This window comes from Bufo gargarizans, chromosome 1 (genome assembly GCF_014858855.1).
Source record: "Bufo gargarizans isolate SCDJY-AF-19 chromosome 1, ASM1485885v1, whole genome shotgun sequence".
In the NCBI taxonomy this organism is placed as follows: Eukaryota; Metazoa; Chordata; class Amphibia; order Anura; family Bufonidae; genus Bufo; species Bufo gargarizans.
The window spans coordinates 60,722,166-60,740,055 of NC_058080.1; the positions used below are offsets into that span (position 1 = coordinate 60,722,166).

Here is a 17,890-nt window from a genome sequence, read left to right on the forward strand (position 1 = left end):
AATCACAGTTCATCACTAAACTAGTCTGAATTTCCTGTTATATTAGATATTACCACATAACTATTCTAGACCACCATAGATAATGGATATCAGTATTAACCCCTTTATTATCCTAGACCACCAATGTAACTAGAAATCGTCTATATCAGTACGGCCCTCCAGCTGTTGTAAAACTACAATTGTCTCCCACCATGCCTTGCTGTAGGCAGTCTGAGCATGGTGGGAGTTGTAGTTTTGCAACAGCTGGAGGGCCGTTGTAGGTTGAGCATCCCTGATCTATAGAAAGTTGGCAAAGCGTGTATAGTCTGCAGTGAGAGGCGAGAGTAATTTTGCTGTGTTATTTTTATTTTTTTCTCACCCATATATCCGTGTATATACAATTCTCATGATCCAGTTGGTTATAACAGCCAAAACATGGTCTAAGATCTTTCCATAAGGCCTCATGCAAACGACCGTATGTATTTTGCGGTCCGCAAAAGATACGGATGACGTCCACATGCATTCCGTATTTTACGGAACAGCTGGCCCATAATAGAACAGTCCTATCCTTGTCCTTAATGCGGACGATAATAGGACATGTTCTGTTTTTTTGCAGAACAGACATACGGAATGCATACAGAGTAACTTCCATTTTTTTTTTATTTGCGGACCCATTGAAATGAATGGTTCCGTATACAGTCCGCCCCAAAAAACGGAACGGACATGGAAAGAAAATACGTTCGTGTGCACGAGACCTAAACCTGGAGTATTGACCATAAAAGAAAATTCAACTTGACGAACGCCCATTTCTTTGCTCTAGGGCTGAATATTTAGGTAACCAACCATAGACCTAAATCTATCAGCTATGCCGGAATCATAGGCTTTGTGTGAGGTTGTCTTCAGGTTAACATGTTAAAAATTTCCAAAATTGGTGCAAAACTGTGCCGCAGTTTCATGCCTAGAGAGCCTAAAACGGTTATCGGTGTCTGTGGCCACTTTTTATCTTGCTGACTTTGAAAAATGATGACCGTAGATGCCCTAACTCTTGGTCAGCAATATCAAAGCCCAAAGAGGTCCTCTGCCAGGTCCTCACTGATTTGGGTTCCTATAGAAATGATGGCTGTTTCAGTGCCTGCACCATCTTCTAGTCAGGGTAAGCACGTAACCCTTCCAGTTATTGAGCCTGTTGTATTGTTTCCCGTGGATGAGCACATTTGCCCGACGCCTCCCCGCAGTTGCTCTGCAGAATTTCTTGGCAACTATTAAATAAACAATAATGAAAATAACAGGCCTTTCTGCTCCTGTGTGAGTGTGCACGCCCGTGGAAAGCCCTCTTTGTTGCACGTGGCGCGTTAACATAATGATAGGTCTGCGGCGCATTCTCCTTTCTCTAGTCAAGTTGATTGCCCATTGACTGCCGCCCCGCACACAGAACGCAGAGGGGGAGGCTTAATTATCCTGACAAGCTTCTAATCCGCAGCCTTGTGGGCTGTGTGAGGATTTGATTGCCTGCTGTCAGGATGGGGCGTCCCCTGTGTTAGATCACTGCGCAGCCAGCCTTATCTCAACAGCGCACTGTTATTTGCCAGGGCTGAGATAAATGTTCTGAATACATTACATATAGCTCTACTGGATGGGCACTGCGAGGTAGTGGTATATACGTATATTTGCTTATAAAAGTCCTGGTGTGGAGAACATGTAGAGTAGAATCCGTACAGACCCTGAACCAGCAGGGAGTGCCGGGCAATTGGAGCTCAGAATTGTAAAGTCATCTGGAGACAAGACACTTGTAATTTAGGTTTAGATAAGTTAAACTCAACTCTTTTATAAGGTTGTTATCTACTTTCTGGACTGAACCAGAAAGTTTTCCTATATTGCAGCTCGCCATTATGCTGTCCTGCCACCCAGAACACTATTTGCACATGCCTAAAAACAAAAGATTTACAGGGTTATTTTACTGGCTGCAAGACAAACTAATCTTCTTCGAAATCGGGGTGTGGTCACTTACTGTGTAGGTAATGAGTCTCATACCTTCTGTATTTACATTGTGTTCTATGTATAATGGGGATGGCTCTGATTGTAATAGGTTGTTTTTTAGTATTTTTCACCTACCTTCTAGAACGGTGGTGTTCCTATATTCTGTCTGGTTTCATCAGTCCATAAACAGTGACTACAGTGGAAGCCCGCATTCTCTACCACTGCTTCATTCAGACTCCTTGCTGCGGTCACATGGGGGACCTGGAGATCTTGGTCCTTCCTAGCTGGAAACCTCATTGATTTAATACTTATCCCAGCATCGACGTTTTTACTTACCCGGTTGCCAGTGGCCACTTTATTCAGAAATTATTGGGGAAAAAAAACAAAAACTCAATCTAGGGGGTTCTCAAGTGGAGGGAATTAATTGGTCCATGGGATCCTCATCTCTTGGCCAGAGTGGAGAGCAGTTAAAGGGGTTGGCCGTATGTTTGGTTACTACTACTGATGCTCTAGATTGTGAGAATGGGGATCCTGTACCCCTGTTTCAATGGACTAGTGGTCAAGCATGCTCTCTACTGCTTTATTCAAAGTCTATGGGACTTGAGTGGACTTTGACATGTTTGAAATCCTACCCTGTAAATTAGAACCTTTATCTGGTGCAGTACTTCCATACAGTTGTCTATGTAGAGCTTCATTATGGGCGGACGACCTACATTGTACCTCATGGGTTCCTCTTGTGTTTTCTGCTAGAACTGAACAGCACTGATCTAAAAGGATGCATCAGCGAGAACAGCCTAAGCAGCAATGCCAGCCTGCCCAGCGTGCAGAGCTGCCGAAGACTTGGAGAGCGCCGGGTGGCCAGTTGGGCTGTGTCCTTTGAAAGGCTCCTCCAGGATCCAGTCGGGGTTCGATATTTCACGGTTAGTAAACTTCTATGTATTATGGCTGAAGAGACTGTAAAATTTAGATGGGTTATATGGAAACTATCAGGCTTGGCAGGCAGGATGATCCAAATAAAATCAGGAAGGTTTTTATAAGGTACCAGACACTGGCATCCAATTTTTGGGGAAGAAGGGTCATCAAAATTTTTTCATGAGCCGGCACTTATGCTAAGAGGAGAGTAAAGAGAAGCCGAGTCCAGGGCTTGGTGGGGAAAACCGGTGGAAAGGAACTGTTAAAAGCAGAATAATTGTCAAGTGCTCTTCAAGCCATGAGTGGAGCAGCTGCTGCTGAAGTGGCTTATTTGAAAAACCTAACAATCACCGTGCAGAAAAAAATGAGTTTTATATGGAAATTACATCGCTGTATCTAAAAACCATGAGGATAGAAAGCTGAAGATATAAAGGGGTTGTCTGGCTTACAAGTAATGTTAAAATACCATATCAAGGAATTCTGAGCTGAACCCGGACATACCTCCATTTTCACCCCGGCAGCCCCCCTGACAGGAGCATCGGAGCAGTTCATGCTCCAATGCTCTCCTTTGCCCTGCGCTAAATTGCGCAGTGCAAAGGCATTTTCAGGAGTTCTGGTGATGAACCGGCCTCTCCATAGGGCTGCCAGGAATCCCGGTGATGTCACCAGCACTGATGGGCGGGCTTTAGCGCTGCCCCAGCCAGTAAAACGGCTCTGAACCCGGACAACCCCTTTTAAAGGGATTCTTCAGGAATGATTTAAAATGTCCCACCATCAGCTTGTCCTAGAATGTGAGCAGGACTGGCTGGCTCCACTTGCAGAGCTGTTTAGAGGACTGAGGTGGTGAGGCCTCGCTATGCTCTGGCACTTGCATACACTACATACTGGTCAGCGTTCCTGTCAGGCTGCTCAGCCATGATGGTATTTCATATGCAGGACCTCATCATTACCATCTATTGTAGAGCAGTGTTGTGAGGCCCTCACCCCCTAGGCAGCTCTGCAAGTAGAGTTAAGCAGTTCTGCTCACTTCTAGGACAGGTTGCAGACACTCCTTTAATGTAGTAGAAGGTTCTCCCATACAGGACCCTTGTCTAGCAGCTACACAGAATCTATCTTCCTCTGGAAGACCCTATGGAAGTTAAGTTCCAAAAAATAGCCAAGTGAGAACGCTCAGCTATTTTTGGAAGTTCTATAGAAGTAAATGGAGAAATGGCCATGCCTAGCGCTCTGCTATTTTCGGGAACTCCCACTGAAGTGAATGGAGGGTCATCGCACGAATCTGACATTGGTGGCATATCGATAGAATATGTAACCAATGTCTCAGATGACACGACCCCTTTTAAGTGTCTTGGGTTACTTTCACACTTGCGGCAGAGAGATCCGGCAAGCAGTTCCGTCGCCAGAACTGCCTGCTGGATCCGGCAAAACATATGCTAACTGATGGCATTAGTAAGACTGATCAGGATCATGATCAGTCTTAAAAATGCCGGATCAGTCTTTACGGTGTCATATGGCAAAACGTATCCGGCATTTACTTTTTTCACCTTTTTTTCGGTCTGCGCATGCGCAGACAGGAAGGACGTATCTGGCATTCTGGTATTTTGAATGCACTAATAAATTCCTATGGAAAAAAATGCCAGATCCGGCATTCAGGCAAGTGTTCCGTGTTTTTTTTGCTGGAGGTAAAACCGTAGCATGCTACGGTTTTCACTTTTGCCTGATCAGTCAAAATGACTAAACTGAAGACATCCTGAACGGATTACTCTCCATTCAGAATGCATAGGGCTAAAACTGATCAGTTCTTTTCCAGTATAGAGCCCCTAGGACGGAACTGGGTGCTGGAAAAGAATAACGCTAGTGTGAAAGGGGGACGAACGATCATCGTTAATACGATCGTTCATCCCCTGTTCATATAGTTGGCAGCACATCCTCTTTACACAGGGATTATCTTTGTCATACACCACCCTCATGGCCCTAGGCATAACACCAAAATTAGAGGGTATGTATACTTTTTCAATAATTTTTTTTATAGTTTCAGTGCCTCCAAAAAATAAAAATAAAAAAAATTAACTACATGAACATTTGGTTGTGAATACGGTCCTATGCAGACCTGTGTCTCCATGGTGACAGACTACAAATAAACCCTGTGTCGTCTGATCCTGCAGTCATGTGCTGCTCTTGATGATCTGTCTGACTGATGAGCTGCAGGGACACAGGAGATAAAACTGAAGTAGTTGAGATTTATCGCTCGTGTGCCTTTATTGGGTAGTGATGCTGCTGGATTTATTTTTGTCGTTCTCAGGTTTCATTGTGGATTTTGTCCCTTTTTGATATGTATATAATCGTATATAGTAGAGGTGATTGATGTGCGCACAGGTCTGATTGTAATCCAGGCTTTGTCCCCTGCAGGAATTTCTGAAGAAAGAATTCAGCGAGGAGAACATCTTGTTCTGGCAGTCCTGTGAATATTTTAGTCGCGTTCCAGCTCATGACAAAAATGAGGTAGATTGCTGACGTGACGATTGGTATTTGTGCGTAACCGTACTTGAATGTTATGACCAGGGTTTGAGGATACTAGAACCAAATAATGAGTAGACTAAATTCAGAAAAAAAAACCAGATCTGTTTCCTCGTATTAAATAGAATACGTTAAAATCCTCCATTTTGTAAAAATTAAAATTGGACACCATATTGATGATCTCTTCCTAACAAATTTAGAACCAGCCCTGTACCTCACACGGATCCAGAGATCTCCCATTCACTGCTCCAATTCCTCTGCTACATTATCTTCAGCCTGGCAGCTCAGGCGGCGTGTCCTTTCTGCTGCAGCTCTCTCCCTGTAACTGCCACAGCTTCTAACAGAACATATGGCTGAAGATTTAAACTGAGCACGCTCGACCAGCTCAGAGAGAGGGACATAAAATAATGAAAAGAACAAACAGCAGGTGGCGCTATACAGATCCATTTTATTGAATAACTCAGTGGCTATACAAAAATTTTTAATTTCATGAAATTAGAAAAGTATTCGGATCCAGGGGCTGGTTTTGAAAAATGTAGAAGGTGTTTGGTGACGCAACCCCTTTAAACTGTGAGGCACATTTAACCTCATGCCTCGGGTCTTACTTTGGCTGCCATGTTAACTATTAAGTCGTCTTTATTTTTTTGCAGCTGACGTACAGAGCTCGGGAGATATTTAATAAGTTCTTAAGCAGCAAAGCAACCACACCAGTAAACATTGACAGCCAGGCACAACTGGCGGACGACATACTGAATGCTCCGCACCCCGATATGTTTAAAGAACAGCAGCTCCAGGTAGGTCCATATCGGAATTACTCATGTAGATATATGTGTGCGCATTTAATGTCGCTTTTTGTCGCCCCCTGCTGTTTAATGCACATCGTATGACCCGCTGAAAGAAGAGTGAAGGCAACTGACAACTACTCTAAACACATTTCTGGCTCACAAAAATAGTTGTCACTTTTTCAAGCTGCTTAAACCATTGGCCTAGCAGAGTGGGGATAACCTTATCTGAACCGTTTGGATACTGCCAACTTAATTTTTTACAATCATTTCCTTCTTTTATCAGTTTGTCTCCGTCACTAAAATGCTGTTGCTTTTCATCATAACAAGCCAATTGAATACTTGATATTGTGATTTATAAATTTTTGGATGTTGATTTGGTTGAAAATAATGACCTTTCCCCCCCATTGATTTTCAGATTTTTAACCTCATGAAATTTGACAGCTACACCCGGTTCCTGAAGTCTCACCTGTACCAAGAATGTATGCTTGCAGAAGTGGAGGGGAGATCCCTCCCAGACCCCCAAGAGATACCAAGCAGTCCCACCTCAAAACACAGCATTAGCTCTGACCGCTCCAATATCTCTACTCCTAAGAAGGTGTCAGCATATTTTCTTTATTTTTTATTTATTAATTACTCAACTATCCTACCGACTCTGTAGAGCTGTGCTCTGGCAGCAGGAACAGTACAGCACTGGTTTGTCCAAGCACAGCTCAGGCAGCAGGAACAGTACAGCACTGCTTTGTCCAAGCACAGCTCAGGCAGCAGGAACAGTACAGCACTGCTTTGTCCAAGCACAGCTCAGGCAGCAGGAACAGTACAGCACTGGTTTGTCCAAGCACAGCTCAGGCAGCAGGAACAGTACAGCACTGCTTTGTCCAAGCACAGCTCAGGCAGCAGGAACAGTACAGCACTGTTTTGTCCAAGCACAGCTCAGGCAGCAGGAACAGTACAGCACTGTTTTGTCCAAGCACAGCTCAGGCAGCAGGAACAGTACAGCACTGCTTTGTCCAAGCACAGCTCAGGCAGCAGGAACAGTACAGCACTGGTTTGTCCAAGCACAGCTCAGGCAGCAGGAACAGTACAGCACTGTACAGATTATAGGGAACAAGCGCTCATTCCCGACAATCTGCCTGGGTGAAGGTGCCGCCGATCACCTGAAGAACGAGCAAAACGCTTGTTCGCCGGGTGATCCTGTCGTTCCTGCAGGCACCTCAATGTTTGTTTCTGGGCAGTAGATCATGGTGTCTAACAGCGATCTGCTACCCAGAAGCCATGCAGCTCTATGCAGACGAGCGATCCCTCATCCTCATACTGTGGAGATGAGGTGGAGCAGCCGACTGTCGGGAAGGAGCGCTTCCTTCCTGACAATCTGCTGCTCCTTGGCGCGTGTAAATCCACCTTTAGCTGCCATGTCCCTGTCTCCTTTATTCCTGGTAGTTGATTCCTGTAGTTCTTGAGCTCAAACCCTCTGCCACTCCATTAATTATAACCACTAATACGCCTTTTTACTGATGTGAACAAAGGGGGTTTTAGCTAAACTGCTGGCTTTAATCAATCATTACATGTACTTAAAATGGTGCATTAAAAACTATAACTTGTCCTGCAAAAAATAAGACCTCATACAAGTACATTGATGAAAAAAAGTTCTTGGAATGCAATTTAAAAAAATTAATAAATCCGTGGTCACGAAGGGGTTAAAAATGTATAAAATAAATCTAAAATGTAACAAAATAACTAAACTTTTGTTGCAAAATATATGAATTTAGAATCAATAGGGGAATAATAAACACTGAAGGGACCAAATGCATGTACATACTATAGTTATCTACAGTACAGAGGACGTCCTACTGAAAGGGTGTCCTCTTGGGGACCCCTTTTATGTATGGATGTTCTCAATTATCATCGCTCATAGATAAGTCTAGATAACTTTCTTTTACGTCTCGATCTGCATTTTTTTTTTACGGCTCACACGTGGACCCGTTTGTTTCTATGGGGCCACAAAAAATGCAGACATCACGTGTGCTGTCCGCCTCCACGTGACCGTTCTGCATGTCCTATTCCTGTCCGTTTTGCAGACCAGAACAGGCGTTCCTACAAAGAAGTTGCATCATGCCTGTGGCCGTTATCCATATTTTGTGGATCCGAAGTTTGCGGACTGCAAAATGCATACGGTGGTGTGACTGAGCCCTAAGGATATAGATCTTTCCTGAAGAATGCTCAAAATCTACCATCCTGTTTGAATGCAATTTTATGCTTCAAGTGACGGAAAAAGAGAGACAATCTGAGTTTGTGACGTCCCCTATTTTATGGCCACAGTCCCAGTAGGATTGATGGTTGGATTCTGCATGTATCTCCAGCGCGGTGATCGTCTAGTGGATAGGTGCACTTGGCTGTAGCCCTTTTGCTATGTCCGGCCTGGTGTCCTGTTTGACGGCCATCTATCTCCAGATAGGGAGGGATGTGCGCTATAAATGGTCTTCAGCGAAGTGTCCATGGCACCAGATAAGCAGAATGTCACCATTACCCTCAACTAGTGGAACAAGTTAAAAAATATCCATTGAAGCCAACGCTTTTGTTAGTGAAGTATTTGGCCTGACCCGTCTTTCCTGTCCACACTCAGCAATCCAGCAAGAAAACCAAGTCGGGGAGGTCTCTGAATGACGAGTCTGGAGGGGAGGAAGAGAACGAGAAGAAGAAGAAAGGAACCTTCTTTTCTTGGTCAAGGAGTAAAAGCATTGGGAAGTCTCAGAAAAAGAGAGAGAACGGAGAGATCCCTAATGGTAATTACGTTATGTTGCTGTGACCTGCCGACAAAGTCATGGCCACTGTATAATACTAGGCGGAGTGGATTAAAGGGGACCCCGAATGTGTCCATTTTAGTAAATGCTTGAATTCCCCATAAAATAAATGTTCTGGAGCAAAGCACTTAAGTCGTGCTGTTCCTTTGTTATTCCTCATGGAATTGTATGAATAGCTGACTGGGCGTTATTGTTGCTTTTGCCAGTGGGGTTTGTCCTTTACGCACTAGGCATCCGACTGTGGACTGCCCTACTGACAACAGCAGTTGTCAATCTAGTCGTGCGTTTCCAAGGGGAATAAAAGAGGAATGGCCGTTAGACAGACTTCTTAGAAAAGATGATCCAGCATGGTTATTTAATGGAGAATTCAAGTTAAATAGAAATGGGTTTCCTACTATTGTCAGTGCTTTTGAGTAGATGATTTGTAGCACCTTAACGAAAAACTGCGACCTCCCCATCCAGCCGTTTGTATAGACACACAGCTGTGGTTCACCGGATTAAAACACTATTTTTCATTCGTTCATCCGAGGCTCCGTTCCAGAGTTATAATACTTTATTCTAAATATGCAAATTAGGCCTTTGGTGCAATGAGGACATCACCATTGCTCTTGTTGTACCCAATTGCTCCTTTCTGTGACCAGCCCCTCCCTTCTCTGCTTTGCCACTGCCTGGGCCTGTTAATCAAAGCAGCCAGAGAGGGGCAAGCCATAGAAAGGAACAGGGCTTGGGTACAACCAGAGCAATGGTGACACCCTCATTGCACCAAATTCCTAATTTGCATATTAAGAAAAAAGTATTCTAACTCTGGAACGGAGCCTCGGATCAACAAATGAGAAAGTGTTTTAATCCGGTGAAGCACAGCTATGTGTCTATACAAACGGCTGGATACGGAGGTCGCTGCAGACAGATTCCCTTGACTAGACAGTGAATGTGGTCTCTCTCTCCCTCTCCCTCTCCCTCTCCCTCTCCCTCCAAGCAGGAAGTCCAAGCATGATCTGATAGATTAAACCAATCAACTGTAGCCCCTTAAAGGGCATCTGTCGGCAGATTTGTACCTATGACACTGGCTGACCTGTTACATGTGCACTTGGCAGCTGAAGGCATCCGTGTTGGTCCCATGTTCATATGTACCCGCGATGCTGAGAAAATTGTTTTAATATATGCAGATGAGCCTCTAGGAGCAACGGGGGCGTTACCATTACACCTAGAGGCTCTGCAGGCTGTTCTGTGCAACGGCCACACCCTCTGCCCTTTGACGTTAAGAGAAGTCGGGATCAGGCGTCCTCATGTTTACACTGCCTGATCCTGTCCATTAAAGTGGAGAGGGTGCAGCAGTTGTAGAAAGAGAGGGTAGAACGTCTAGGAGCAAAGGCAACGCCCCCGTTGCTCCTAGAGGCTCATTTGCATATATTAAAACATCATTTTTCTCAGTAATGCGAGCACATTATGAACATGAAACCAACACAGATGTCTTCAGCTGCCAAGCGCACATGTTACAGGTCAGCCGGTGTTGTAGGTACAAATCTGCTGACAGACTGCCCTTTAAGGGGCTACAGTTGATTGGTTTTAATGTATCAGATCATGTTTGGACTTCCTGCTTGGAGAGAGGGAGAATGAGCTGCTACATTCACTGTCTAGTCAAACATAACATTTCCAGAGATTATACACAAAAATATAAAATAAAATAAAACGCTAAGCTTTCCCGCGGCTCTCAAGTATTTTTTAAACACTTGTCACCAATGTGTTGTCATTTGATATAGTTGGACCCAGTGATCTGCAGATCTGGGTAACAATGACTCAATCATAAAGCAAAGATAGGATAAGAGAGTCCTAAAACAATATATATGTATGCGAGGACATGTGCTGTCTTCAAAACGTAACCCTCCCGCTTCGAGCCTTCGCTTTTACTTTAGAGAGTGTCCAGCATAAGGCTCTATTCACACATCAGCAATTTTGCCTTACGGTCCGTTTTTTTGTGGATCCGTGTTTCCGTAAAAACCTTCAGTTTTTTATAAAATTGCCTCCACATCCGTTCCGTGTTTCCGCTGAAATAAAAAAGGATGGGGGAATACATGCTGCTAGGGTAATGCGGATGATAAGCGGATGACATTTAGTGTCTTTCCGCATGTCATCCGCTTTTTTGCGGACCCATTGAGTACAATGGGGCCACGGACCGCAATTTGCGGCCAAAAGTAGGACATGCTTAATTTTTTTGGCGGAACCGCATCACGAAGTGCTGATGCGGACAGCAATTACTCCCCCATTGAAATGAATGGATTCGCACCTGTTCCGCAAAATTGCGGAAGGAAAATTGCGGACGTGTGAATGGAGCCTAAGGCCTAATGCACACGACCGTATGTATTTTGCTGTCCGCAAAAAACGGTTCAGTAAAAAATACGGATGACTACCATGTGCATTCCGTATTTTGCAGAACAGGACAGCTGGCCCCTAATAGAACAGTCCTATCCTTGTCCATGATGCGGACAATAATAGGACATATGAAAACGGAATGCACACGGAGTAACTTCCTTTTTTTGTGGAACCATTGAAGTTAATAGTTCCGCACTACAGTCCGCAAAAAAAAAGACACTGAAAGAAAATACGTTCATGTGCATGAGCCCTAAGGCAGAGCTGCTGTTCTTGGGGGGGATGCTTTTCCGGTTACCTCTCAGCTCACTTTTTTTTTCTTCTTCAACTTTTTTCCTGGCAGAATCCTCTATCAACGGGGCTCCCAGCAGGAGGAGAGAGTCGCAAGGTTCTGTATCCTCTTCGGCAAGTCTTGAGATGATTAATTGTGGCAGTAATGGCAATGTACTCGAGGTAAGGATCACATTAGTTGTAATTGTTTTACAAGACAGAAATTCTTATCGCTCCTCCTGACATCAGGCTCTGCCTTTATAACCTTACATTACGGATTATGCACATTTTAACAAACTGACTGGTGTACATGTCCCCTCGGGAGAATTGTAGGCTTTACAGAGCTGGCTGGGTTCATTCAGGGAGAACTAGAATTTGAATTCATCCTATCCGTCCACTAAGGTGGCTATATTCTGATGAGAATTGCTTGACCTTCCGCTGATTTAGTCAGTACCATACTTATTATTTTTGGCTCTAGTTGTAGCCAGACATTGCTGGTTTGATTGTGATCGTCCTTTGTCCTATTCTAAATAATAATGACATGTAAAAACTAGAGGTAGTGGAGATAGGTACTCTTTACATTGCCTTTCTGGTCTTTCACCGGCATTCTCCCTCCTCAAATAATGACGCACAAACTTTTTACAGGTCACTTCCTCCCACAAGATCAACACACTCATCCCCTGCTGCTGCCGTCATCCACATTTTCTAATTGACTACAGGGTGTTCTATCCCCACCCATTACATGACATCATACCATCCTCTCCTCGCAAACCTAGTCACATAATTGAACAGGTCACTGCCTCTCACAAGATCAGCACACTCCTCTCTTGCTGCCATCGTCCACATCTTATGATTGGCTATAGGATATTTTATCCCCTCCCACTACATTCCACTGTTTCTTGCCATCCTGTCCTCAGAAACCCAATCAAATGAGTAGACTGGTCGCTGCCTCTCTCAAGATCAGCACACTCCTCTCCTGCTGCTGCTGCCACCATCATCCACATCTAATTGGCTACAGAGTGTTCTATTCCCACCCACCAAATGTCCAAGTATCTTGCCATCGTAGCAAACCTAATCAAATGAGTAGACCGGTCACTGTCCTGTCACAAGATCAGCACACTCCTCTCCTGCTGGTGCCATCACCCACATCTTTTGATGGACTACAGGGTGTCCTATCCCTGCTCACTAAATGTCACTGTGTCATGCCATCCTGTCCACACAAGCCCAGCCACATGAGTGGAACAGTCACTGTCTCTCATAAAATCAGCACACTCCCCTCCTTCTGCTGCCATCACCCACATCTTCTGATGAGCTTTAAGGTGATCTGTCTCTGGCCATTTTATAAAACGACACCCTGTCACATTAGTCCCTAAAGTCACTGGCAGCAGCCTGGCACTGATATTTCTATCTCTTGTGAAAATGTCATCAGTCATTGGTCTGTTCTCATAGTCAAGCTATAAATTGTTACCGATCATATTAATGTACTTTTTAATATATTTTTTTACATTTTCTGGCCATTTTTCTATAAATTTTTAGCACCATTATTTTCTTCGTATGTATTCAACCGCCACGGAACATTATGCATTTTTACGTGTTGCACGCTCCGTAGGTAACCTCACCGGAGCTAGTAAATGAGCCATGTTGTCTGAATCCGCGGTTCTGCTGTCTGCTCCTTTTATTACCTGTCACTTTCCTCTCTTCCAAAGCTTGAATCGTCAAGAGTGTCTTCTTCCGAGAAACCCCCCAAGCACTGCTACATCACCATGCCGGACTGGCTCCTCCTGTGCCATGGCTGTGAAAAGCGGCTTCTCCATTAAAGAGATCCTGAGCGGCCTCTGCGAGAAACACGGCTTTAACATTGCTGCAGTGGATCTCTTCTTAGTCGGGGGCAGCAAGGTATTGTACTGCTGAGTGAGCAGATAATGGAATATTCTAGGCTCATGGTTAGTCCAATACAATTCCTTTAATCTGGAATTAAAGGTTCCAGTTAGGTAGTGGATTATCAGTGAATAGTAACTGCTGGTGTTTAATATGTATAATTACTAAGGTGGACGCACATGCTCAGTTCTAAAAAAGGATGACGCATCTTTTGCTGATCCATTGTAACAATGCCTGTCCTTGTCCGCAAAATAGACAAGAATAGGACCTGTTCTATTTTTATTTTATTTTTATTTTTTTTGGGGGGGACGGGACGGACGTGCGGACATACAGACAAGGAATGCAAATGGAGTCATTTACGTTTTTTTCAAGCCCCATTAAAATGAATGGTTCCGCATACAGACCTGTAAAAAAAATATAACTGAAGAAAAATACTTTGTATGCATGAGCCCTTAGAAAGAGATGGTCATGTGCTATATGATGGCAGGTTGGGCCTGATTTGCTCTAATGCAGGCATCCTCAAACTGCGGCCCCCCCAGCTGTTGCAAAACTACAACTCCCAGCATGCCCGAACAGCCTACAGGTATCCGCCTACAGCAGGGCATTGTGGGAGTTGTAGTTTTACAACAGCTGGAGGGCCGCAGTTTGGGGATGCCTGCTCTGATGTGTATGGGCACCTCTAGCAACCCCCCCCCCCCCCCCTTTTCGTCGGAGAGCCCAGTCTAAAGTGGGCAGTTTAAGGTTGGGGTACATTCACACTACTATGAAAGAAAAAAAAAGGCCGTTAAAAATTGCAAAACGGTCCAAAACGGATGCCCTTCAGAAACATCCATTGAAAATGTCCTTTTTGAATTGTATGGGGGCAGAAAACGGACATGTCCTATTTTTTAGCGTCCATTATTCATGGCCCGTTAAAAAAAAAAAAAAAAAACAGTGTGAATAGAGCAAAACACTGCAACGGTTCTGTAACGTCGCGCTCGTGTAAGAGTGCGCTTAGAGGGGCATAAAATGTAAATATGTATATAGATAAATTTATATATATATATATATATATATATATGCCATTTCTAAACCGTGGCCTTAGTTTTCCCCCCTGTGTGCCTATTCTGTACAGCAGGGAAGGAGTTAATATTCCTGGGTCCCGCTGCAGCCTGCGCTTTGTGCCTGCCCTCCGCCATGTGTAATTTATTGTATGTTTCTGTTTTTTTGATCTCCTGGTGTAATGAAGCCTCTCGTTCTGAGCCAAGACAGCAGCATTCTGGAGTCCCGGGATCTAAGAATAGAGAAACGGACTTTATTTCGGTAGGAACAACAAAACGACTCTAACAAATGTAAATCTGGGCCGCGGAGAAGTTTTTCCACTCAGACCCTCCCGGCAGCAGCGCTTTCCGCTGCCATTTTTCTAATAAATGTATACTTAAGATCCTGAAGGTCTGTGGTCTTCAGCTTCCAGACTAACAATCTCCTTGGGATTACGACTACAATGTATCATTCACAGTATGCGTGTGTGTAGGGGATCCTGTAAGGAGCAGTAACGCATAACAACATTTAGAAAAACATCAAATTGTTAGGGTCCATTCAGACGTCTGCAAATTGCGGATCCGCAAAACACCGGACCGCACATGGCCGGCACTATAATAGAAATGCCTTTTCTTGTCCGTGTCTGCAAACAAGAATAGGACATGTTCTATATTTTTTTGCGGGACTGTGCGATGGAAGTGCAGATGCGGACAGCACACTGTGTGCTGTCCGCATCCGCGCTTCTGTTCCGCGGCCCCATTGCAAAATTGTGGAATGGATCCGGACCCATTCATATGGACGTGTGAATAGACCCTTAGTCTCCTTGTTTGTTTTTTTTTTTTTTTTTTCCCTTTCCTTTGTACTATTGACTGGCAGTGACGCTCATAGGGGGTTATCTAGCTTTCCATCGTACAGAATGACCTCAATCATCGTACAGAATGAGCTCAATCGTGCTGAGAGTAACCTTTTCTTCTTTTCTTTTTAGTTTGGATCTTGTACCAATTAACAGATCCGTGGGGCTGAAAGCCAAACCAACAAAGCCTGTAACCGAGGTCCTGCGTCCAGTTGTGGCGAAATATGGGCTGAATCTTGGCGAGCTGGTGGCGAGGCTTGTAAGTGCAGCGTTCAGTCGTCCTAGTTCTAACTATGGTTTCACAAGGCAGTATTTATTTTAATAACTTTTTTTTAAAATATATATCATATTATATTATATTATATTATATTATATTATATTTTATTTTATATATTTTTTTGTAACAAATTATCAACTTTTTGTATTTTGGAAGGGTAAAGCCACTATTTATTTTTATTTTATTTTTTGAGAGCACTCATCAGCAGGATCTACCTTATTAAACTGGTGAGGTTGATTCTGCTGATTTTAAAATGATACTTGTCTTCAGAAATTCTGTTTCGGTGTTTCCAAGAGAAAATAAACTATTTATTCTTTGAGGCCTTCAGTGCACTGATGGACGTGGCCAGCACTGGAAAGCAGAGGTGCACTGAGGGGCTCGGTCCTGCCCCTGGTTGCACTGAAGCCCCCCTTTGTTCCCAGGCAATGTCGCCAACCAATTTTCACAAGACTGGTATAATTTTAATCAACAGGATCAACCCTACTAGACATTATGCCTGGTTTAATAGGGTTGATTCTGCTGGCAAGTGCTCTTTAAAGGGGTATTCGCATCTCAACATTTGTGGTATATGGTTAGGATATGCCACAAATGTCAGGACCTGCTCCTGTGTACAGAACAAAGCCCCCCGAAGTGAAGGAGAGCGCACCGCTCATGCGTGGCCACCCTCTATTCACAACTATGAAAGTTAAAAAAATAGCGGAGAGCTTGTTCGGCTATTTCAGGCAGTCCCTTAGCGGCGACTGGGGAGGTGGTCACGCTTTCATGGCTTGGTCTCGGTTAACTTGCGGTCACTCGACTTTTTTTTGGAAGCCTTATAGCTTTGAATGGAGAGGACACTGCGTGTGTGTTGTGCGCTCTTTTTTTCACTTCGGGGGCCCTCTATCTGATGTTTGTGACCCATCCGAACGATATACCACAGATGTTATGAATATAGATGAGCGAATTATTGGAAAATCTTCAAATCTTGCAAAAAAAAATTAGGCTTGTGACAAATTACTATGTCACGAAGCACATTTCATTGTAAGTATTGGATTCAATGCCAGGGAACGGCGATTGCGCTGCCCCCCCAATTATTGTACTCCTCAGATGCCGCATTCATACATGATCGCGGCATCTGATATGCATAACAGTGTCAATAAAAAAAAAAACTAAAAAAAAAAAAAATAATATATGCTTACCGGATCCATTTGCTCGGGACAGGCCGGCCGCCGCCTTCTTGCTTGAAGATCTGGCACAAAATCTCATGCGGCCCGAAATGACGTCATCAGGATGGCCGGTGTGGTGACGTCATATGTCACTGCGCATGGGATTTCATGCGAGCTCTTCATGCAAGATGGCGGTGGCCGGTCTGTCGTGAGCAAATGGATCAAGTAAGTATTGATATATGATATTATATATAATTATGAATGTATACTAATCAGCTATTCCTCTGCACCGTTCCAGCACTGCCTCCCTGGTCTCTGTTTACTTGGCTGCAGCAGTGACATAGTTGTTAACCCCACTGGACCATTGAGACCAGTGATTAATTGTAATGATTACGTGGCGTGAACGGCCACATCACCGTTGCAACAACTTAGAAAATCCTTTTAATCTACCCCTGCCCAAACAACAAATACATGCATAATAAATCTAAATCGAGATAAGTGATACATTTTGCTGTTGCTTGTAGAGTGGGGAACAAGAGCCTTTAGACTTGGGTGTCCCTATTTCTACCTTGGATGGACAGAGGGTTGTGTTGGAAGAGAAGGAGAACTCCAGGACTAAGGGTAAGTCCCCCCAAAATTGTATACATAAATGCACAGAATGAACAGATGAGGCAAAGCTGGCACATGTAAGACTTACTTTATCATCTGTCAGGTTCTTAAAGGCTATAAAAACCTTTGGGAAGAAGGTCTTGGTCTTTATTAAAAGTTTTCAGCAATTTTTGTCCTACAAAGTTTCAGCTTACCTGCAGACTGTCACAGTCTGTTTTACACCGAGTCCTATGATGTTGCTGCTCAGACGCCTCAATCTGTAGCCCTTATCCCTGAGCTCCTGACGGCTTATAACACTCATTTAAGACATATTCTTATCAGTTTGACAAGCTTTTAAGCTATAATTGTTTAGGAGCTGTCAGGAATTCAGAGATAAGGGACAACATGATGGGACTTTGTACAAAACACAAAAGTGAAAGTCTGTAACTTAAACATGTAGGATGTAAACTACTGAAAATTTTCAATAAAGACCAATAGAAAAAATGATTTTTAGCCCAAAATCA

General features: G+C 43.8%; 1 protein-coding gene across 1 annotated transcript in view; it reads left to right on the top strand.

The window, feature by feature from the left end:
- The window catches only part of RGS12 (regulator of G protein signaling 12), a 146,605-nt gene that overhangs the window by 99,630 nt on the left and 29,085 nt on the right, over nt 1-17,890 (top strand). The window contains 11 exon segments of the mRNA XM_044295721.1: nt 2,707-2,876; nt 5,278-5,370; nt 6,036-6,179; nt 6,586-6,765; nt 8,791-8,950; nt 11,679-11,788; nt 13,312-13,377; nt 13,379-13,501; nt 14,712-14,785; nt 15,489-15,615; nt 17,303-17,399. Coding sequence (XP_044151656.1) covers nt 2,707-2,876; nt 5,278-5,370; nt 6,036-6,179; nt 6,586-6,765; nt 8,791-8,950; nt 11,679-11,788; nt 13,312-13,377; nt 13,379-13,501; nt 14,712-14,785; nt 15,489-15,615; nt 17,303-17,399 — 1,344 coding nt within the window.